General features: G+C 47.1%; 1 protein-coding gene across 1 annotated transcript in view; it reads right to left on the reverse strand.

The window, feature by feature from the left end:
- LOC147879562 (CDK5RAP3 protein homolog) overlaps positions 1-24,034 on the reverse strand; it is a 53,093-nt gene that overhangs the window by 7,087 nt on the left and 21,972 nt on the right. The window contains exon 9 of the mRNA XM_087371703.1: positions 14,064-14,196. Within this exon, the coding sequence (XP_087227829.1) occupies positions 14,064-14,196 (133 nt within the window). The remainder of the gene's footprint in view (positions 1-14,063; positions 14,197-24,034) is intronic.

Below are 24,034 nucleotides of genomic sequence, written 5' to 3' on the forward strand. Positions count from 1 at the left end.
TATGGGACAAGGTACAAAGTACACCAAAAAGGATGATCTCATACAAGCCCTGGTGGGCTGGAGCAAAGGGTGCGCTAAGGCCCTTGCTGAGTGCTAAGATTGCTAAACTGAAAAACTGATAACTCTGCAGAGCTCAATTGCTCGAGCAAAATCAAAATCATATATAACCCAGAGACTAGCAACTATCTGAGAGCTATGGCATGTTGAGAGCTGAGACCCAGGATCAAAAGCCAAAGGGTGGCTCATCTATGAGTAGTGAAAAAGTCTCGGATCTGCGTCTATCGGTATGTATCTTGCAGTGGTGGCGGAGGGGGACGTGGTCTCCTCGATCTCTAAACCCGCTAGGCTATGTTCAGAGTGACCCCTCAGCTCGGGCAATCTCCCCTGAGGAAAGCTATGATAGGACGGACCTCAATAGAGTGTGCTCTGGTCACTCTCCATGCTGCAGGTAGTCTCTGCGTCCCTCTCTTAGTAATCCAGGCTGCCCGCATGCCAGCTATCTCCTCCACCTCCATCCCGCTGTGTCCTAGAACTGACTCCAATGTATAGAAGCCTGTGACATATCGCTGTGCTCTATCAGCCTCTCTGTCTTGCGGTTTGATCGCCTCTTGCTACTCTCTAATCTGTAGTAGTAGGATCTCCCTGTGTCGGTGCATCTCAAGTAGATATAGGCCAATGCAGACCTGGCCCTGGAAGTGGATCAATCATGAGAGGGACCGAAGCCGCTCCCCTCCTGGTAGAGGTCCCCCGATCTCATAATAGGCTAGAAAGGCACATAGGAAATGCTCCTCTGTCTCAATCACAAGCATACATATCCGTTGCTCCCTAGGTATGCCTCCTACTCTCCCCATCTCGATCCTCAACTGATGAGATGAAACGCACATCTGGCCAATGGCAATCCTCAGTGCATGCAAGGCTCCTCTGTCCTCAAGATACTGGGTCTGATGATGAACCCCTCCTCTGATATTCTCAGGAAGTGGTCGTGGTAGAACTGGGACTTGGTGGCTAGCTCCTGGTCCCCCCCCCCCCAAGTCCGAGACATATGGAGCTGAAGGAGATCTAACCGTATGATATGGCTGATCTCATCTCGTGGGATCGACTCAGGAGATGCGTCCATGCTATACTGAAAAGGAGGGAGCCTGTCCATCTAGATATCGTGCCTGGTTAACCATGTGGATATCCATGCATACCATGTGTTTGCATACCATGTGTTTGCTCCACTCTATGCTAGTCGTCTGTATGACTCCAACGCCAATCTCAGTAATCTCCATCGAGGCAAGTCCCAAACTCTGTGGATGAAAGTCACTATATGAAAGATGGCATCAATCTGTAGGGGAGTCGTTCAAACTTTGCCTGTACTATCTCATGCGGAACTAAGGGCTTACTCCAAATTATCCTGGACCCCAGTCACATGTACCTGCTCAAATTTCCTCCACTTGGTCTTTGGTAAGTCACACCCCTAGAAGGTGTTGCATACATGGCCGTTGGTCGCACTAGTGTGTCTACGAAAGAAAGAAAGAAAGTTTATTAAAGTCTACAAAAGACGATGGGTCTATGAGACTGATAGAAACATGATACAAACAAGCAGAAGGGTGGAGCTACTGAGCGTGCATCATCACCCATGCTGAATGCTAAGCCCAAAAAATACAAAGAATACATAGTCAAATAGCATCAATGATGTCATCAACATCATCCTCATCAGTACAATGTGACCTCAAGATGGTGTAGGTGTCAAGGGAGGCTCGGGAGAAGGGTGAGATCATGATGATGTGTAGCCCGTGATGGAGTGCTGGCAACTGTCCGTGGATACAGTCTGCCTCGGTCTCCTAGCGATGACCCTGTTCCTGACCAAAGCTAATGTAACTCCTATGGGTCGTGCTCCACGTCTGAACAAGGAAGGGAGGTCGCCAAGTGTAATCTGCGTCTCTGTTCGCTGTTGAGTATGGCATGTCTCGGACTCTAGGTCTCTGTCTCCCGACAAGGGCCATGTGATCCATATGGTCTGAGTGGAAAAATTCAGTAATCCTAATCTGAGAGGGATCGGACTGTGTGTCAGAAGCCTATCTCCACACCCTATGCTAAAGTGTCTCGCGAAGGAAGGCAGCAAGACACCTCTGGTCTGGGTATGTAAGGAGCCTGGTGAGGGGCCCAAAACCATCTCTGAAGAGGCAATGATATTGGCCACGGATCTCATAGTATACGGGGCATCTGAATGCAAAGTGCTCATCTGACTCGATCTCCTGTCAAACACACAACATGCAAATGTGGCCCTCCCTATGAATCCCCTCAGCTCGTCCACTCTCGATACGGAGTCGATGCGATGACACTAAAAACCGCCTGATGGCGATCCTCAGTGAGTGCGGTAGGTGGATCCGCGTGTACTCTGGGGGGATAATGAAACCCTCCTCAGAGATGTAGACGCAATGATCCCTGTAGAAGGCCGAAGCTGAGCTTCACTCGAAGCCGTCGGCTCCAACCAAGTCCTGAAAGTGTGTAGCTATAGGAGGTCCTCTCAAATGACCCGGTTCACCTCATGGTATCTAAGTGGGATAGATGGGGCGTCTAAGCTGTACTGGAAAGGGGGCAGCCTATCAATGTGGAGTCCCATTTTCTTGAACCACCTACGTGTCTGTGCATACCAACCCCACTCGTCTCCTCCATCTGTGAGACCCATGGATGATGCCAGAGCCAACCATGGTAACCTACGTCATTTCAATGTACAGGAACCATACTGTCTGACTAGATGGAGATAGGTGATGGTCTGGAAGGCGGCATCTAGCTGCAGTGGGGTAGCTCCGAACTCGGCTCGAATGATATGGTGCGACACTAATGGCTTGCCCCGAATCATCCACGAGAGCAAGAGGATCTGTAAGTGCTCTACTCAATCTCACTCTGTGTCTAAGAGGTCTGGGCCCCAGTAAGGGCTGCCATACATGCCCACTAGTCGCGAACCAAGGAGTCAAGTAGGAAAGCCTTGGTCCGAGGGTCCTGAAAATGTGAATGGAAACTGTCTCTCCAATCAGGCAAGTGAGGTGTAGCCTCTACTCAAACAGGCCCGCATCGCTAGTCTCATCGTGAAGATCGGGCCAGAGAAAACAACCCCCAAGTAGGTGTATGCGGAGACAATCTCAACCGGCTCCCCATCGAAAGTGAACCGCTCCCTCTGCATGGCTGCTCGAGATGTGTTGAAGATCATAGCCTTGGTTTCTCCATGGTTGACCTTCAAATCGTGTGACTCACAAAAGGCATCAATGCATCAAAGTGTCTCTAGAGCCCTTCAGGAGAGGACGACATTAGTATCACATCATCTGTGTATAGGAGGATCTGAACCAAGGTATCGGCCAGAGAGCAACCAGTCCCCCCTAATGTCCTCATAAAGATATTGAGCTGGTCTATGTAGAGGCCAAACAAGGTTAGTGACAACGGGCAACCTTGTCTCCAATGGTGCTCATAATCTCCTCTGTCCATCCGGCACCTGTTCAAAATCGGCCTAAGACTCTCTCATGAGTGCCATAACAGCCCATATGATCTCCTGGTCATACCCCAGCTCCTGCAGGCGCTCGTGGGACCGTGTCAACGGCTTTGCGAAAGTCCACAAAGTAGCAATATACCTTTTGCTTCTGTGATCTGGCCTCCTCTATGATGCTCCAAAGTGTGAGCACATGAGAGACAATATACCTTTTGCTTCTATGATCTAGCCTCCTCTATGATGCTCCAAAGTGTGAGCACATGAGAGAGAGAGAGAGAGAGAGAGAGAGAGAGAGAGAGTTTATTAAAGTCTTTAGAAGACCGATGGGTCTATGAGACTGTGAAAAAACCTGATATAAATCCAACAAGAGAGGTGGAGCTACTAACCGAGCATCCAAACCGGAGAGAGAGAGAGAGAGAGAGAGAGAGAGAGAGAGAGAGAGAGAGAGATTAACGTCTGCGGAAGGCCTCACGGGACTATGGGACAAAGTGCAAAATACCCCCAAAGGGAAAAGAGCTCATACAAGCCACAAAGGGTTGGAGAAAAGACCCTTGCTGAGTACTATGCTGAAATTAAAAGCTCAATAGCTCAAGCAAAATCAAGTACAAGACATATCATGTGCTATTTGAAGCAAGCTGAGAGTTGGAGTTGGAACTCGGAAACCGAAACCCGGTCCTGTGGTGGCTCATCTATGAGCGGTGAAAATGTCTTAGATATGCGTTCGTCGGGCTGTCTCATGCTGTGGTGGCGGAGGGGGATGTGGTCTCCTCGATCTCTGAACCCGTTGAGCTATTTTCAGAGTGACCCCTCGTCTCGGGCAGCTCTCCTTTGAGCTGATATGATTGTCTTAAAGTCCTCTTGAGACCCTACAAGATCTAAGGGACTGGTGACCACTATTAAACTACAAAGTGGTCAGTTACATCCAGTGATAGACAGTTCTCAAAAACCTTAACTAGGTTGTGAGTATTTGCTGGGATATTTTGTGTGCAAATCCGAGAACTTGCTACCATGTTCCAAGATTTCTTTTATGCAGCTTCCAAGCTTGATGTGTGCATATGCTTGGCATTTCAAGAGCACTGCTGCTCATCTTCTATTTCCCCTGTAGGACAGATTTTGCATTGTCTTTCCTCTCTTGGAATCCTGGGCTGCATCCATCTCCCTCATTCCACTTCTAACTCATGTGAGTGAGTCCTTGGTTTGCAGATTACATGCCTTTTAAAGATTGAAATGTCTTCCCCAAGATAATTCTGCACTGCATAGCTGTCCATCCGCTTGATTTCCCCTTTGTAAAATTGCTTTTTTGCTCCTGGGTCATGCCATATCTTCCGTACCATTTTCTGTGTTACTTAGTCCTTGATTTCATCAATGAGAAAGAAAGAAATAAATAAAGTTTATTAAAGTCTTCGAAAGACTGATGGGCCTATGAGACATGAGAAACCTGAAACAAAGCAAGCTGAAAGGGTGAAGCTACTAAAATGAGCATCAACACCCATAACTATTTAAAAAATGCCACATGATCATAATAACATCAGTGGTAACATCATATCATTACCAGTATCCATCATCTCCACCCTCACTACTACTACATGTCATCAAAGTACAAGACAAGATCTGGTACAATATCATAGCTGCAGCCCCTCCCCCCCTTTCCATCGCAGGGACGGTGAGGGAGTGGTAACATAAAATCAGAGATAGAGTGTCGTCGCCTATCCGTGGGTGCAACCATGCGCTGTATCCTAGATGTGGCTCTGCCTTTGTCGGTCGTGCTCCAACCCTGAACATAGAGGGAATGTCCCCAAGTGTAATCTATGAGTCCGTCCTCTGTCGGGTGTGTCACGCCGCAGGCTGTGGATTACGTCCGTGTCCGAGGCCTACGGGGGGAGAGCCTACACGGTCCGACTGGAATAACTCAATGATCAATGCTCTAGACTCATGGATGTAAGCGGCCAAACATCTCTGGTCCGGATAAGAGAGAAAACAGGAGAGCATCCCATAGCTATCTTTGAAGAGACAGATGTAGCGCCATCGAATCTCGTAGTACATAGGGCATCTGAAGATGAAATGATCATCATACTCGATCTCCTGCAGATCACATAAGGTTCATATGCACCTCTCCCTGGGTACTACCTCAGCTCCGCCACTCTCGATATGGAGTCTATGCGACGAGACCAGAAACTTCGCAATAGCGATCCTCAGTGAGTGAGGAAGATGAATCCGAGTATATCCTAGAGGATCAACAAAGCCCTCGTCTGAAATGCGTAGGCAATGATCTCTATAGAAGCTGAGCTTCACTGAGAGTTCACTCGGTTCCAATCAGGTGCAGGAGGTCCTCATGTATGACCTGGTTAACCTCGTGATATCCAAGTGGGAGAAACGGCGCATCAATACCATACTAGAAGGGGGGAAGTCTATCCATGTGGAGCCCTAATCTCTCGAACCACCTGTTTGCACGTGCATACCAACATCTCTGGTCACTCGCAACTACTATGGCCATGGATGAGGATAATGCTAACCATGGTAGTCTATGACGCCCTGAAGTGAAGTCTCCATAACCTCTAACATGCCATAGATATGTGATGACCTAGAATGCTTTGTCAAGCTATAGTGGGGATCATCCATACTCGGCTGGATAATCTAGTGGGGAACCGATGGCTTACTGCAAATCATCCGTGATAGCATAAGAACTTGTAGACACTCCACCCGATCCCACTCTGCATCTGAGAGATCCGGTCAAGGGCTGTCATACATCCCGGTTGGTCTAATCAGGGAATCAAATAGAAGAGCCTTGGTCCGAGAGTCCTAGAAACATGAGTGGAAGCACTGCCTCTCCAACCTAGCCAATGAGGCATATCCTATGCTCAGTCGGGCCTGCATCGCCAATCTCATCGTAAAGATAGGGCCAGAAAAGAGAACCCCTAGGTACGTGTAGGGTTGTCTAGAGGTTATTTGTTGTCAAACAGATCGTCCTTGTCTGCTGCAACTTGTAAGTGAAGGAAGAATGGTTCATTGCTCATTAGAAAGGGAGCACTTGGTCTGGAAATTTGCTTGTTCTCAGTCCTCTAGCCCCACGTTAACCTATTTCTCTTTATCCAAGGCCCCCTAACCCTCGTGCATTAAGTCCACTAATCAGAGGATTAGCATCCAGCTACATAACACCTACCTTCAGCCCTGGGTTGCTATCTATGAGCAAAATTGAGCATCAAGAGCTCCAACAGACTGTTGTATTCCCTCGCCTTGCCCCGAGTGCCTTGCAAGGCTTGCATGGTGGATGGGTATAGTGAGACCCAAGAGCTCCTTTCATAGATGAGGACCAGTCTGCCCCCTCTCTTCATGCTGACCAACTTGCCCTTGTAGGGACCGGACTGTCCAAGCATACTGACCCCTATAGATAGGGTCACCTTGCTACAGCATTGACTTGATCCCCATGCAAATAGCCAACCAGATCAAGCCCTATGACCAATCATACAGAGGCTGACTCAGCCCTAATTCACCATCAGCCCCTAATCATGGCTTTCCATGTCCAAGCCCCTCTAAGCCTGCCTATTTGGTGGACCTTTCAGTCCACAAAATAAGGATCTGCTTGCTGCACATGTGGCAACCACCAATGGCTAATAGATTACCCTTGTGGCAGGCGTATCCACTACTCATGTCGCAGTCCATGTGCTTCCCTCTTCGCAGCCCCAAACCCTAGCATTTTTGCAGGTGTCAATCCCCATGGGCTAAGTTGACCCTAATTTGCCCCCTCTCAATGACCCAATCTGAGCCTACACCCACTTATTGAATGAGATGCTATATCAGCTCACACTCCGAAACAAGTCCAAGGCATCCACAAGTGTACGTTGATGTTCTGCTCCTCTAGGTTCCTGCTCATGGATTATGTGGTACAAAGCCTCCACATGCTCAAACCAATTATGTAACACCATGTCCTCCAAAAAGCAGTCTGCTTCATCCACAAACCATCTGATTCAATCTAGATCACAAGCCAATGACACCCCTCTAAAAACCTGATGTCTCATGTTGGAGCACTCAATGACCCTTAACTCCAGCAAAAGACTCTATCCTAACCCAACTAGCATCCAAATCTCTAGTGCAATTAGCATCCCAGAATCCACTGCCTGTGGCACAGCCAAACCGAGTCACTAATACAAGTTACAACAGAACCTACAAGATGCACCTGTAACCCGCCTTCCGAAACTCCAGAGGACAGTGAATAGATAATAACCAGCAAATACTTAATTTACAGCCACTTAGAACTTTCCACGGCAAACCAAATCAACTTAAAAACACAACACCTAAGAGCTAGATCACCCCCTTGCACCGACACCGGATTGGCCCTAAACTTTAGTGCCCCTTTCAGTATTTCTTTATCTTTTATTCAGAAGGCTTGCAAATACAAGAATAGCACCGCAATTCATTAGCCCATAGACAGCCAACTGAATAATCCATTCACAGGCACTTCCATCCTGCTATGCAATCACAGAAAAAGGCATCCCAGTCCAATGCAACATTCCATGGGAGCCCTGCTTCCGAATCTGGCTGAGGGTTCTAGTGTTCCTGGCAAACAGAAAGGCCAGCTGCACAAAGCAAAAGGATCCGAAGGTTATAAGGCAGTAGGAAAGCTCCCGAAAAACAATCAACCGATTGGAAAGCTCGGGAAACCCTGTGAAATCTGCAAACATGGAAAAAGAAATTCCCTGGCAAGATCTCTGGCACCCTGGCAAGTGAAAATCAGCAAAAGCAACCTTGGAAAACCTGCTGGAAGACAATCGCCAAGTCTGGAAGCAAGTTGAGTTACCTGGAAGCACAAAACTGTCTCGAAAAGTGCGATTTTGATAGGCGCATGGCTTGGAAGGCTCCTGGAACAAGTGCGAATCAGATTTTGGCCTCTGGGAAGGCATGACCAGTAGGCATGCCGCAAAAACGAACTGATCTGGAGGCTCTTGGCACAAAAACGAAATTCGTTTTTGAGCTTCTAGCAGTCCTAGCAGCCCACCAACAGCCCACAAACTGCCCTGGTAGTCAGATGTGATAGAATAGCATCAATTGAGGTGAATCTGCAAGTTCATATCACCACTGTGTGCCAATAACTGTTCTTGAATCAAGATCTCGTCTTATTCCTCTGACTCTAGCTGTTCCTCATGAGGCATATACTTTGGCAAATCCTGTGATTACACTGCACAACATCTTGGCTGAATTCTTATGGCTGAATTATCTTAGCAACCACAGACCTCACCTCTTGAGAGAGATGGTGATATCCCTGATCCCAGCATCATCCAAAACAACCACATGTCCCACCCCCTTGAGAAAGTTGGTGATGTCCCGACAATGGAACCAATGAAACCGGCCTTTGTAAACCCCAAAGGGCAGTGAACAGATAATAACCAGCAAATAATTAATTTACAGCCACTTAGAGCTTTCCACCACATACTAAAATCAACTTAAAAACACAACACCCGAGAGCTAGATCGCCCCCGTCTTGCACCGGGCACCAGATTGGCCCTAAACTTAGCACCCCTTTTGGTATTTCTTTATCTTCTATTCAAAAGGCTTGCAAATACAAGAATAGCACCGTAGTGCATCAGTGCATCAGCCAAAAACGAAATTCCCTAGCAAGATCTCTGGCACCCTTGCAGTTGAAAATCAGCAAAAGCAACCTTGGAAAACCTGCTGGAAGAGAATCGCCAAGTCTGGAAGCAAATTGAGTTGCCTGGAAGCAAACTGTCTAGAAAAGTGTGATTTTGATAGGTGCATGGCCCGGAAGGCTACTGGAAGAAGTGCGAATCAGATTTTGGCCTCTGGGAAGGCATGAACAGCAGGCATGCAGCAAAAACGAACTGATCTTTACCCCTCTTTAACCTTCAGTCCCTTGCCTTGGCCCATGGAATTAATTGCACTGAAGTGTCCTTTACAGGGGAGGGAAGGGGGGAGGACCAGTAGGTGAAGGGGGAGGAGGAGCAGACGTGGAGGAGGAGGGAGGGAGGAGCAAATCAGTTTGAGGCCAGGTCAATCACCATAAATTCCGTCCCTGTAACATGCACCAGTGAGTCACCAAGATGCAGGCTCCACTAATGGCCAAGTCATCCTACAACTTACACATTAACATACAATTATAAACCTGGAAGCTAGTAGGCACCAAACATCAAAGGTTGTTTCAACCAATCCACCATCCTGTACAATCCGCAGACTCCATCCACAAACCTTGTGCAGAGAGATCCCCATTGGTGATCCACATGGATTCCCCCCACCTAACAGCAGCACGATTCTCTTCAAAAATCCTAAAATCTCAAAAACCAAGCTCCTCATGAGGTCCTCTTACGACTCAACCCTAACTCTTTCAAGGTCTAGCTCCTAGTCTCCAATGCTAAGTCCTTGATTGAATCTACCACAAATCTTTGTGGCATACTGCAACTGAGCCTCCATTGAATGCATGGAATGCCTCCTTTATCTGCCTTCATCTGCATCTTGGTCTCCATGAAACCTCATCATGAACTATTAGAACCGTCATGCAATAAGCCTCATGCAACAATCGCCAAATGTCACTCGTATGAAGCCTCCCCAAAAACCTCACCATTATTAACTATCACAACCATCATGCAACAATTGTCGAATGCCACCACTATGAAGCCTCCTAATATATCCAATAGGAGACCTTCACCCTCTATTTTCCTAGCTAAGAACAATCTGTTTGACTAATCAAAACAAAGCTGAGAGAATACATCAACTCTCACGAGGGCATGGCTAGCCATGTAGCCTCCATTGGAGCTTGATCTCCATGTTGCCTAGCATCACAGCAAGCCAGGCACCTGTCTAAAGTACCCACCATTCTACCTCAGTATCATACTCTAAACTGCTGCAACAACCTCTGTCTCCATGCTCCCTATGCCTCCAATCTGGGAGCTCAACTTCATCCTCATATCCTCCAATGATGACTGCCATATCCTCAAGGCTCATCCCCCACTGATTGATCCAACTCTGGCTCTTGTCCATCTCCAATGACTCCAAATCTATAGGCTCTAGGTATCATCCCTCTATGCCTAACATAAACATGGTCACTCCATTGCCTATATACCTACCCTTAGTGTTGCAGTGATTAACCTAGGAGGGCTTCTTCAATTACCATAGTATATGCCTCCTCTAACCTTGACTCTTCCTCCAAGGGCTTTCCTCCTTAGGCTAAACCTTCTTCTTTTTATCTGCTTCTTCTTGTTGTAATCTCTTTCATAATATTCGGGCTTGCCACAGTAGAAGCACTTTCTCTTCTTCTTACTGCTTCCACTGTTTTGAAGAGTCTTCATTCTCATCTGAAAAATCAGCATCAAGCTTTTTTCTATCTGCCTTCTTCTTCTCAACACCATCACCCCCATCCACAAGGCAGGGGATCCCATGGACCCAAGTAACTACATGACCATCATGATTGGACATGTGATGTCCAAGATCTATGCAGCTGTATTGGATGTGTCGGTCAGCCTGTTCGCAGAGATGAGAGGGCTCAGAGCAAAGGGTCAGGCCAGTTTCAGGCGAGACCATGGACTAAGGATCACATACTCACACTCAGGAGTGTCATTGAGGAGGCCATATCATGGAAGGAGAGGGTATATTCCTGCTTTGTGGATTTCCACAAAGCCTTTGACACAGTACCTCGAGCTCGTCTCATCACACGCCTACAGACACTGGGATTTGATCAGGAGATCATCTGGGCAGTCATGGCACTTTATGAGAGAGTCTCAGGCCGAGTTCGGACGGACAGATGAGATCTTGAGTACCATAGGGGTCAAACAGGGTTGTCCCTTATCACCAACCCTGTTTGGCCTCTACATCGATGAGCTTGAGACTTTCATAGGGGCTTCCGTAGGGACCGGTTGCTCACTTGCCGAGATCATCACATCAGGATTCTTCTTTATGCAGATGACATGGCACTCTTGTCGTCCACACCCAGCGACACCTGGATGCACTGCAGGCTTTTTGTTTATCCCATGATTTGGAGATCAACCTTGGCAAGACCAAGGTCATGATCTTTAACACCTCTCGAGCAAACATGTAACAGAAGCAGTTCACTTTCGCTGGGTCACCAGTTGAGATCGTATCCTCATACACTTACTTGGGGGTCATCTTCTCCGGCCCGATCTTCACAATGAGACCAGCGATGCAGGCCAAACTGAGTAGGGGATACGCCTCACTGGCTCAGCTAGAGAGACAGTGCTTCCACTCCCACTTCCAGGATCCTCGGACCAAGGCTCTTCTCTTTGACTCCTTGGCCCGACCAGCCGGTATGTATGGCAGCCCTTGTTGGGAACCTGACATGTCAGAGATAGAGTGAACACGGGTGGAGCGCCTGCAAATCCTCATGCTCTCACGGATGATCCGGGGGAAACCATCTGTACCACATCACATCATTCAGGCCGAGTTTGGTGCTTCTCCACTCCAGCTAGATGCAGCCTTTTAGACCATCATATATCTACACCGGGTTAGATCATATGGGGACTGCACATCAGGGAGACAGAGGTTGCCATGGTTGGCTCTCGATTCCTCCATGAGGTTGGCAGCGGAGGGAGACGAGCGATGCTGGTATGCACGGACTCACAGATGGTTTGTGAGACTAGGGTTTCACATTGATAGGATACCTCCTTTTCAATACAGTTTAGATGCCCCTCCGGTACTCCCACCCACCATCCCGATCGGGCCACACACCAACCAGGTCATTCGAGAGGATCTCCTGCAGCTACACACCTTTAGGACCTAGTTGGAGCCGAGGGAGCTTCCAGTGAAGCTGAGTTTCTATAGAGATTACTGTCTTCGTATTTCGGAGGAGGGATTCATCACACCACCGGGGTACACTGAGCTTCATATGCCTCACTCACTACGGATCTCCATCGGACAGTTTCGGGTATCATCACACCGCCTCCGCATAGAGAGCGGCAGAGCAGAGGGGATCCCTAGGGAGCATCGCAGATTCCTCGCCTACCCAGATCAGAGATGCCTCGCGGCCTTCATTCACGAGGCGGTCCAACACAGAGAGTACTTACTCAGGCGACGGGGCTTGGCCACATCATCAGACACCTCTCAGAGCAAGATTGCAGAGTTCTGTTCTTCTTACTTCTTCTTACTACTTACTCAGGCACGTCTTGTTCTTCTTACTTCTTCACTATTTAAAGAGTCTCCATTCTCATCTAAAACAGCAGCATGAAAATTTTTCTTGGGCTTGCCCTTCCTAGGCTTATCCTTTCCTTTGAACTTGCCTTTGCCAGTAGCAATTAATGCTCGTCATCACTATCTCCTTTGTACATCTTCTCTATGGCTTTTTCTTGCAATAGCAACAGCCCTAACTCCTCAAATGTGAGTAGCTTGGCTCACTGTGCTGTTGTTACACTTGTAACCAATGCTTTGAAGCCCCTACAAAGAATGCTCAGTCAGCCAACTGATTTGTATCCATGATTTGACCAACTACTGCCAGTTGATCCCTGTCCACCTTATATTTTGTGAGGTAATAATGGACAAACTCTCCTTCATCCTCATGCTGAACAATTGATAAGGATCCTTGCTGAATTATTCTTATCATACAGATTTTCCAAGATAGTCGATGCCTCCAAAGCAGTGTCTTTGAGCTGGATATGTGAGATCACAATGTCATCCCAATGATCGTGGACAATGCTTTGAAATCCTTATCGTCCTATTCTTCGGGGTTTGGAGGTGTCACTATCTTCCTGGCTGGAACTCCGCGCTGTTATTTAACCTACCAAATCTCTTGCACCAAAAGTTGTGGAAATAGGGTGACAAGCGACTGACGTAGCTGCAAGCTGAATTGAAGTTAGATGGGAGCAACTACCGTCTACGGAAGGTGAATTTTCAAAGCCAATTGGTCAGGCCTCCATAATCCCTTCTAGGCCCACAAGTTCGATGGGCCTTCCAGCCCACCTGCTGGGTCTGCTTTGCTGGCCACATGGCAGCCAGCCATGTGGCACAGGCTTATCCACTGCCCATAAGGCAGTCCGTGTGCTGCCCACTGGGCAGCCCCAAACTTGCAAGTATCAATCCCTGTCGTCCTCCTCATTCAGGGGTTCACATGTGGGGAATGGACCCCCATATGAGTCATAGTGACATTCTTGCTCACATAGAAACACATAGAATGTGAGGCTTGATCACAACCATTGGTTAGATGATCAAGCTCAATGCCCAAGCAGGAATCTCTCCTTAATGAAGAAATGAGACCTGATCACAAGATGATCAAGCTGAATGATCAAGATGGCTCACATTATGGCCCCCCATACTCGGACATAAACAATTTCAACCATGAGTCATAGTGGTATCCTTGCTCACATAGAAACACGTAGAATATGAGGCTTGACCACAACAATTGGTTAGATGATCAAGCTGAATGGTCAAGCAGGAATCTCTCCTTGAAGTAGATGTGTAAATGGCCACTAATACAAACTATTCAGCAATAGCATTAAAAAGCTAGGAGCATTTTGATGATACTTAAAACTGCTAAAATTAGATATGGCATAGAACTTTTTAAGTAGAATCCAACTTTATAAAGACAATAAGCCTACAACATATTACATCCCATCTACACAGTAACCATTTTAAACATGCGTACCTGTTTTGGCCACAATGTGGCCAGCATATTCCGAAGCTCCAATCTTTTTTGACCAAGCTCTTTCATACTTTCAAGAAGCTTTATCTCTTGTTGTTTTCTTTGATTCAATGACGCTTCTAATCCGTTCAGAAATCTGAAATTTGGATCATATGTTTCCAAATTCCCACAAAGTAAGAGCAAAACACTAAACTTTATAGTTCTCTGCTTTAAATGCCATATTTTCTACTAGTATACCTATCTGCATCTAGTAATATACAAGATTCTATATTAAATACCGCTGAAATTCCTTGATACAACTGAACGGTTACAACCTTTTGCTGGTAGGGTACCGATTGAGTTCTAGTTATACTTAGAAAAAGAATGTGTGCCATTCCTCACTCATAACAAAGGAAAAAAACAGCTTTGTATTCATTTGATGACTGCTAAGAGAAGAATAAAAGATGATTGGATGATTTTTCTACAGCTCGGTTTTGTGTACGCTATGTTTTATCTTGTATTTTTCTTCATATGCATATTTTGCTTCATAATATCACAAAGGCACATTTGTCATTTGAGTAACATCAATTTAGGTGAATTTTTAACATGGGCTTTTTATTATAGCAAGAACCTATGCATCTAAAAATGTGTTTCCCTTTCTTACAATTGTTAAGATTGCATTGATAAGTCAAAAAAGGCTTTTTACAAGCATTAATAGAAAGTTCCTTTCTCTGATTATTTTTTTAAAGCCAAAAAAGGGGATGTGATGGGCAATGCCTATCATCAAACCCATTGTGTGAACAGTAAAACGTATCAGATTCACTCAGGGTCATGATAATCGTGTGTTTGAAACTGACATTGAGATCAACAATATGTCTTTCATTTCATGATGTTGCCTTAATCTTTGCCTCCTATATCTCTTTGGTTTTTTCCATTCATTTGCCATCTTTTATAGGCAAACACCAGTGTCACAATGACTGTTCTATAATTTTCCATCTTATCTACAAAGTAGCCATTTAGGCATAGGTGATTCCTGTCCTGCTTCCAAAATCTAAGAAGTGATGACACACACACTTTGGAAACAACCCTCACAAGTTTATACACAAACTTTTATTTTTGCTTCTGACTTAATTGAAGTCCACATATTGCCAAGAGACTTGTAATAACATTATTGCACTTTAGATTTTGCACAGCCAAAGGGTTGGTCTCAATGGCCACTAAGTTGTAGGGTTTATCCAGGTCATCCCCCACCTGTGAGCCCCCAAATGAGGAGAACATGGGGGTGGTATACCAACAACACATAGGAGATGCCACATGCGCAGGAATGATATGCCATGGGGGTAGATCTAAAGCATAGTTGCCAGAAACGGCCGTTTCTTGGCAGGAAACGGAAACGGAAACGGCGAAACAGAAATTGAAGAAACGTCGTTTCGTAAAACCTGTTTTTGACCTAGACCCCCAAAATCGCAATTTCGCCGCCTGGCTCCTTTTTTCGCCACCTCCCGCCCATTGCACTCCTTCTGTGCATCCTTGCTGCTCTCTCCATCCCTCCATCCTTTGCTCTTGGACTCTCCATCTCGTTTTCCCCGGACCTCCATCCTTCTCTCTCCATCCTCTTCATCCTTCTCTCCATCTTCTCCATCCTGCAAGCTGCAGCTTGGCAGCCTGCTCTCCATCGCTCCATCCTTCTTCTCTCCATCCTCTCTTACCTATAACCTCTCCATCCTCCTTCACTTCTACCTCTAATCCTCTAGGCTCCTTCCACCTCTCCATCCTCTTTTACCTTTGAGCTCTCCATCCTCCTTCTACCACTCCATCCTTTCTCACTTGTGACCTCTCCATCCTCCTCCTCACCTCTCCATCCCCCTCAATGCCGAGAGATGCTTATTGGGTCCATGTCTCCCTCCTGATGTTGATGATTCTTCTTCAGACAATAGCCATTTAGGCATAGGTGATTCCTGTCCTGCTTCCAAAATCTAAGAAGTGATGACACACACACTTTGGAAACAACCCTCACAAGTTTATACACAAACTTTTATTTTTGCTTCTGACTTAATTGAAGTCCACATATTGCCAAGAGACTTGTAATAACATTATTGCGCTTTAGATTTTGCACAACCAAAGGGTTGGTCTCAATGGCCACTAAGTTGTAGGGTTTATCCAGGTCACCCCCCACCTGTGAGCCCCCAAATGAGGAGAACATGGGGGTGGTGTACCAACAGCACATAGGAGATGCCACATGCGCAGGAATGGTATGCCATGGGGGTAGATCTAAAGCATAGTTGCCAGAAACGGCCATTTCTTGGCAAGAAACGAAAATGGCAAAACGAAAACGACGTTTCTTGAAGAAACTTCGTAAAACCTGTTTTTGACCTAGACTCCCAAAATCGCGATTTCGCCACCTGGCTCCTTTTTTCGCCACCTCCCGTCCATTGCACTCCTTCTGTGCATCCTTGCTGCTCTCTCCACCTTCTCTAAGCTCTCTCCATCCCTCCATCCTTTGCTCTTGGACTCTCCATCTCGTTTTCCTCGGACCTCCATCCTTCTCTCTCCATCCTGCAAGCTACAGCTTGGCAGCCTGCTCTCCATCCCTCCATCCTTCTTCTCTCCATCCTCTCTTACCTGTAACCTCTCTATCCTCCTCCTCTCCATCCTCCTTCACTTCTACCTCTAATCCTCTAGGCTCCTTCCACCTCTCCATCCTCTTTTACCTTTGAGCTCTCCATCCTCCTTCTACCTCTCCATCCTTTCTCACTTGTGACCTCTCCATCCTCCTCCTCACCTCTCCATCCCCCTCAATGCCGAGAGATGCTTATTGGGTCCATGTCTCCCTCCTGACTTGATGATTCTTCTTCAGACAGTAGCCATTTAGGCATAGGTGATTCCTGTCCTGCTTCCAAAATCTAAGAAGTGATGACACACACACTTTGGAAACAACCCTCACAAGTTTATACACAAACTTTTATTTTTGCTTCTGACTTAATTGAAGTCCACATATTGCCAAGAGACTTGTAATAACATTATTGCGCTTTAGATTTTGCACAGCCAAAGGGTTGGTCTCAATTGCCACTAAGTTGTAGGGTTTATCCACGTCACCCCCCACCTGTGAGCCCCCAAATGAGGAGAACATGGGGGTGGTGTACCAACAGCACATAGGAGATGCCACATGCGCAGGAATGGTATGCCATGGGGGTAGATCTAAAGCATAGTTGCCAGAAACGGACATTTCTTGGCAAGAAACGAAAACGGCAAAACGAAAACGACGTTTCTTGAAGAAACGCCGTTTCGTAAAACCTGTTTTTGACCTAGACCCCCAAAATCGTGATTTCGCCGCCTGGCTCCTTTTTTCGCCACCTCCCGTCCATTGCACTCCTTCTGTGCATCCTTGCTGCTCTCTCCACCTTCTCTAAGCTCTCTCCATCCCTCCATCCTTTGCTCTTGGACTCTCCATCTCGTTTTCCTCGGACCTCCATCCTTCTCTCTCCATCCTGCAAGCTGCAGCTTGGCAGCCTGCTCTCCATCCCTCCATCCTTCTTCTCTCCATCCTCTCTTACCTGTAACCTCTCCATCCTCCTCCTCTCCATCCTCCTTCACTTCTACCTCTGATCCTCTAGGCTCCTTCCACCTCTCCATCCTCTTTTACCTTTGAGCTCTCCATCCTCCTTCTACCTCTCCATCCTTTCTCACTTGTGACCTCTCCATTCTCCTCAATGCCGAGAGATGCTTATTGGGTCCATGTCTCCCTCCTGATGTTGATGATTCTTCTTCAAACAGTAGCCATTTAGGCATAGGTGATTCCTGTCCTGCTTCCAAAATCTAAGAAGTGATGACACACACACTTTGGAAACAACCCTCACAAGTTTATACACAAACTTTTAGTTTTGCTTCTGACTTAATTGAAGTCCACATATTGCCAAGAGACTTGTAATAACATTATTGCGCTGCTTTAGATTTTGCACAGCCAAAGGGTTGGTCTCAATGGCCACTAAGTTGTAGGGTTTATCCACGTCACCCCCAACTGTGAGCCCCCAAATGAGGAGAACATGGGGGTGGTGTACCAACAGCACATAGGAGATGTCACATGCGCAGGAATGGTATGCCATGGGGGTAGATCTAAAGCATAGTTGCCAGAAATGGCCATTTCTTGGCAAGAAACGGAAACGGCGAAATGGAAACAACGTTTCTTGAAGAAACGCCGTTTCGTAAAACCTATTTTTGACCTAGACCCCCAAAGTCGCGATTTCGCCGCCAAGCTCCCTTTTTCACCGCCTCCCGCCCATTGCACTCCTTCTGTGCATCCTTGCTGCTCTCTCCACCTTCTCTAAGCTCTCTCCATCCCTCCATCCTTTGCTCTTGGACTCTCCATCTCGTTTTCCTCGGACCTCCATCCTTCTCTCTCCATCCTCTTCATCCTTCTCTCCATCTTCTCCATCCTGCAAGCTGCAGCTTGGCAGCCTGCTCTCCATCCCTCCATCCTTCTTCTCTCCATCCTCTCTTACCTTTAACCTCTCCATCCTCCTTCACTTCTACGTCTGATCCTCTTTAATGAAGCGGTTTGTTTGGGATTTCCACACACTTGGACCATTAACACTATCTCACCCATCCACAAGGCAGGGGATCCCATGACTACGGAGAACTACAGGACCATTATGATTGGACATGTCATGTCCAAGATTTATGCATCAGTACTTGACTCCGAGGTTAGCAGACTTGCAGAGTGTCGAGGACTCAGAGTTGCAGGACAGGCCGGATTCCGGCGTGATCATGGAACCATGGACCACATTCTGACGCTCAAATGTATCATCGAGGAGGCGAGATCATGGAAGCAGAGGGTTTATTAATGCTTTGTGGATTTTCGCAAGGCATTTGACACAGTCCCGAGAGCCCGCCTCATACGACGCCTATAGGACTTGGGTTATGACCAGGAGATCATTTGGGCTGTCATGGCACTTTACGAGAGAGTTTCTGGCAGAGTTCGGGTAGGATCCGGGTGGACAGACGAGATCATGAGTACCATCGGGGTCAAACAAGGGTGTCCTTTGTCGCCTACCTTGTTTGGCCTCTACATTGACCAGCTTGAGACAGTGATGCAGACACAGGGGGGTGTAGGTTGCTCTCTTGCAGGCACGTTGATCCAGATTTTGCTCTATGCAGATGACGTGGCTCTCTTGTCTTCCTCAGCAGAGGGGCTTCAGAGACACCTAGACGCACTACAGTCCTTTTGTGAGTCTCATGATTTGAAGGTCAACCTGGGTAAAACCAAGGTCATGATCTTCAATACATCTCGAGCCATCATGCATCAGGAGCAGTTCACATTTGCGGGGTCATCTGTTGAGATAGTTTCATCATACACTTATCTTGGGGTTATCTTCTCCGGACCGAGCTTCACTATGAGACCCGCGATGCAGGCACGCTTGAGTAGAGGGTATGCCTCATTGGCCAGGCTAGAGAGGCAGTGCTTCCGCTCACACTTTCAGGATCCACGCACCAAGGGGTTGCTTTTTGACTCCTTGGCTCGCCCAGCGGGGATGTACGGCAGTCCTTGTTGGGGGCCAGACTTGTCAGATACAGAGTGGGCCCGTGTGGAGCGGCTACAGGTTCTCATGCTATCACGGATGATTCGTGGTAAGTCATCCGTTCCTCACCAGATTATTCAGGCTGAGTTTGGGTCACCCCCTTTACAGCTAGATGCTGCATTTCAGGTCATCACATATCTGTACCGAGTTAGGGAATATGGGGATTATACCTCGGGGCGTAGCAGGCTACCATGGATAGCTTTATCCTCTTCTATGGCATTTGCAGCAGGAGGAGATCAGAGGTGCTGGTATGCACGTACAGAGAGATGGTTTGAGCGACTGGGGCTCCACATGGATAGACTACCTCCCTTCCAGTATAGCATGGATGCTCCGTTCTCTCCCCTCTTATCACACGAGGTCAACCAGGTTATCCGTGAGGATCTACTACAGCTACACACTTTTCGGACCTGGTTGGAACCGAGTGAACTCCCAGTGAAGCTTAGCTTCTACAGAGATCACTTCTTACATATCACAGCGGAGGGTGCCCTAGCCAACAAGACAAGTGCCACAACAGTGCCCCCAGACCTAATTGTCTACAAGCACTGGAGAAGGGGGATGCAAACACACTAGCAATGCTCATCTAGACAACAAAGGATAGTTGATCCCACTGATTCAAATGGCTCCCAATACACACAATGCATGGGTGATTCTCAAGAATTAGTATGAGATCGACAACTTGACACGTATATTGAACCGTCAAATCAGTTTTATTCTTTCAAGATGAGAGAGGGTGAACATGTGAAGGGAGATCCTCACAAAGGTAAAGGCCTTGAATGATCCATTGAGGAGTTGTAATGTAATGAAGGCCAAGATCAGGCCAAGTTAGTGACGGTTAGGCCTCATTTGGCTTAGGGGATTTTTAGGCCTAGAGGGGGGCAAAAAGGACATATAGTAGAGGGAGACTATATAAGTCCACCTCCACACCTTTGTACGCACTTTTTGATGTGACATCTAATCCTATCTACTCTCCCTCCTCCTTCCTGCTACCTGCTGCCTACGCTCACTCTCTCTCTCTCCTCCCTCTCTGTATCTCTCTATCCCCTCATCCTTCTCTCTCATGAAGCATGGAATGCCAGCACAAAGCTTCAAAAGAACTACAACCGATATGCACATATCACCAGCAGATACTGGGATACTCCGCTCAGTTGACATCAGTTCTCTTCACTGCCTCTCCGGCAGCATTGGGATCTTTTGTCACTCGTCTTTTTACCTGTCGTCAAGAACTCATAGACTCCTGACCCCTCTCCTTGAGGAGACTCTTTTTACATTGTATCGAGACGGGTCCCATGGGTCATTTTTTGGCCCCCCGAGGACGCTAATAAATTCTACTTCTACTTCTACTTCTCTTCCTCTCTCTTTCCCCTTCTCCCCTCTTCTCCTCCCTTCCTTCTGCTATTCTCTCCCCATCTCCAAATCTGCCCCTTCCCCCCTTCTCTACATTTGGTATCAGAGCTCCGACCCTGGCACCATTGCTTCACCATATTGTTTTTAAAAAAACGTGTGGCTACTACAAACGATTTGACAATGGACATCCTGTTGAACAAGACAGTGTGCCGGTGAATCGCCACAGCCAGAAGGGTTGCCATAACCTACAACGCAGGAAAGCTACATCAGTGTTTCGAAGCTACTAGTGAGCGTCCAAATCAAGCGCTAAGGCAACGCCACTTGCAAATCCCCTTGATCTATCCACAAGACCCAAAATCCCTGCAACCTGCCCACGAGCAAGCAAACAGTACCAGCGCTCCACAGCAGCCCACGAGAGCATCCACGAGACCACAGCCCAAGCCCACGAGAGCCCTCTGACTAGAACTAATCCGAAGCTCCACACGGCTGCCATCGACGGCAGTCTTGCCCTCGAGTTGCCCGTCGCCACGCCCTCAAGCTGCCCGTCCAACGCGCCTCCATCCCCGTTCCGTGAGTCGTCGGAGCCTTGCGCCTGCCGTCTCTGTTCGTGGCATCTACACCCCGTTCTTTGAGTCGTCGGAGCCCGTCTTTGTTCGTGGCATCTACACCCATAGCCTCCCCCACGCTGACACGCATCGCCTCCGGACGCCTTCTCCTCCCTACCGCCTTCTGCTCCGCCAGCCGCGCGCCGCCTCCGCCGCCCTGCAAACCTTAGTCTACAAGGTCCTAGCCTTAGGTTAGACTTTAACTACGGTTAGTTTAGTTAGGGATTAGGTTTAGGTTTGGTTAGTTTGGACCTAGGTTAGGTTAGTACTAACTAGGGTTACAAGGAGGGTTAGGTTAGACTAAGTCAGTGTCCTGTCTTACCAGTCCTTAGGTTAGGAGTCCTAAGTGTCCTAGGTGAGTTAGGGAACCCCCCCCCCCCAAAAAAAAAAAAGGGGGGGGGGGGGGGGGGGGGGGCGGGAGAGGCAAAAACTCAGAATTCCAGCCTCTTTTAGGGGCTTTCCACAGCCCTATTTGGGCTCATTTGGACCCCGTTCAGAAGCCTCTTCAACAACCTTCCTCCCAAGCATCTTCATCAACTTTTCTTCCGAGCCTCTCCATCACATTTTGAGCATTGAGACAGGCAGAAAGTGTGAGCACATGTGCATGTATTTGGCATAGTGGGGCAGCCACAAAGGTTTAATGCACACGATGGGACAGCCGCATGCGTATGAAGGGAAAATGGGATGACATGCCTCTAGTTGTGGACAGGTTATGCAGGGCTCTATGCAGCATGCAAAAAGCTTAGGGCAGCCTCATCGTGGGGAAAATTCACAGCCCAATGGAATCCTTCTGATTACCATCCACAATCTGGTGTACCCCATTACATTGGATGTGTTGTATCAAGTATTTTCTCCTTTTGGGTGTATTGATAAGATAGTCATGCATCCGATTTCAGGTGGTCTGCAAGCTGAACTACACTATGCCTCACAGGCTAGTGCATTGCAAGCATGAAGCAGCTTGCAAGGTCGGGATATATATGATGGTGGTTGTACCTTACATATCCAGCTCTTATATTTGACAGCGATGTCCTATGCTAAATGTCAAGATACAAATGCCATAGAGCAAGTTGTTGGAACTATGACTCCGAGGGGAGTGATGCCAAAGGCCATGCAAGCCTATAAGAGCAGACACCCAACATCTGAGGAGAATGCAGTCAGGCCAATGTTTGTCATGCAGCCCAGCCATGCTATGCGTCTCCCTAGTACGCAGCTAAATCATGCTTCAAAGACGTGCAAGATGCCTCAATATCTAGGACAAAAATCTGGTTGTTTCCAGGCTATTGCTGCTGCAAATATACAAGGGTTATGTCGGGATAGCTGCTCACATAAAAGAAGCAGCCCACATGATTGAAACAAATATGGACAGCAAGGACGCTGCTGTATCAGTTTGGAGGACCGATACATTGCTCCAGACGATGCCCTAGCTGTTCAGCATACCAATGGAAGGAATACATGTATGCATGGTGATGGCAGAAGCCTACATAACAGTGACAATGAAGCAGGCCAAATGGTTGAAAAGACAGATGATGAGAAAAGCAATGTTGAGCAAATCTGTGATAGAAATCAAGATGCGGATGTTGACCAGCAAGGTAAGGATGTGGATGCACTTGCACTTGACATGTCTAGGCATACAAACTTTGAGAGGACAGTTTTTGAGGAGGAGGTGAGTATCCAGCGTAGTATGGTCTCTATTAAGGAAGAAAATATTGAAGACCACGGTGATGATAACAAAGGATGCCAAAGCAAATCTACTAAGAAGCAAATTATGCAGCAAGAGCAAGGTGACCTGCAAGACCTTGGCCAAGCTTGGCTTCAAAAGACCTGCAATTGGTTACATCCTAAGACCTTGGCCAAGCTTGGATGCAAGAACAATTGGTTACAAGATCAATTAACAAATATGCTAGATCAATTTTCAAGGAAGCCAACTTTAGGGCAGATGGTGACCTGCAATTAATCCAATCAAATGAAGATGCGAATGATGAGCCAGTAGAGAGAGGTTGAGATACTACACCAATCAAGAGAGATTTCCACAATGGTACATGATGACTTCGAATGAGTCTAGCACACCAGAAGATGGCCTTGATTCATTGCAAGATCAAGAAGACCAAACCAACTTGGTAGAATCTAAACTAATACAGCCATAGACATTTTATGAAGGTAAGGGGACCCGCATGGAAGGAGGCCATGGAAGTTGAAATAGAATCCATACTATGGCTAGGCTTGCAAGGAGGAAGGTCCAAAGGACCAAATGGGTCTTTAAGGTCAAGTACAAGCCCAATCAGTCACTTGAACAACTACAAGGCTAGACTCGTATCCAAATGATATGCTCAAGCACAAGATTCCACTACTAGGAAATATATACTCCGATTGCAAGAAAGACCACCATCAAAACGGTTCACCTATTGTGCATCACAAATAGCTTACACTTCCAATGGATCTAAATCAAAGTTCCCAAATGGAGACCTACGAG

This window comes from Dipteris shenzhenensis, chromosome 33 (assembly GCF_047967505.1).
Source record: "Dipteris shenzhenensis isolate YYH24624 ecotype China chromosome 33, Dip_SZ_1.0, whole genome shotgun sequence".
Classification (NCBI taxonomy): Eukaryota; Viridiplantae; Streptophyta; class Polypodiopsida; order Gleicheniales; family Dipteridaceae; genus Dipteris; species Dipteris shenzhenensis.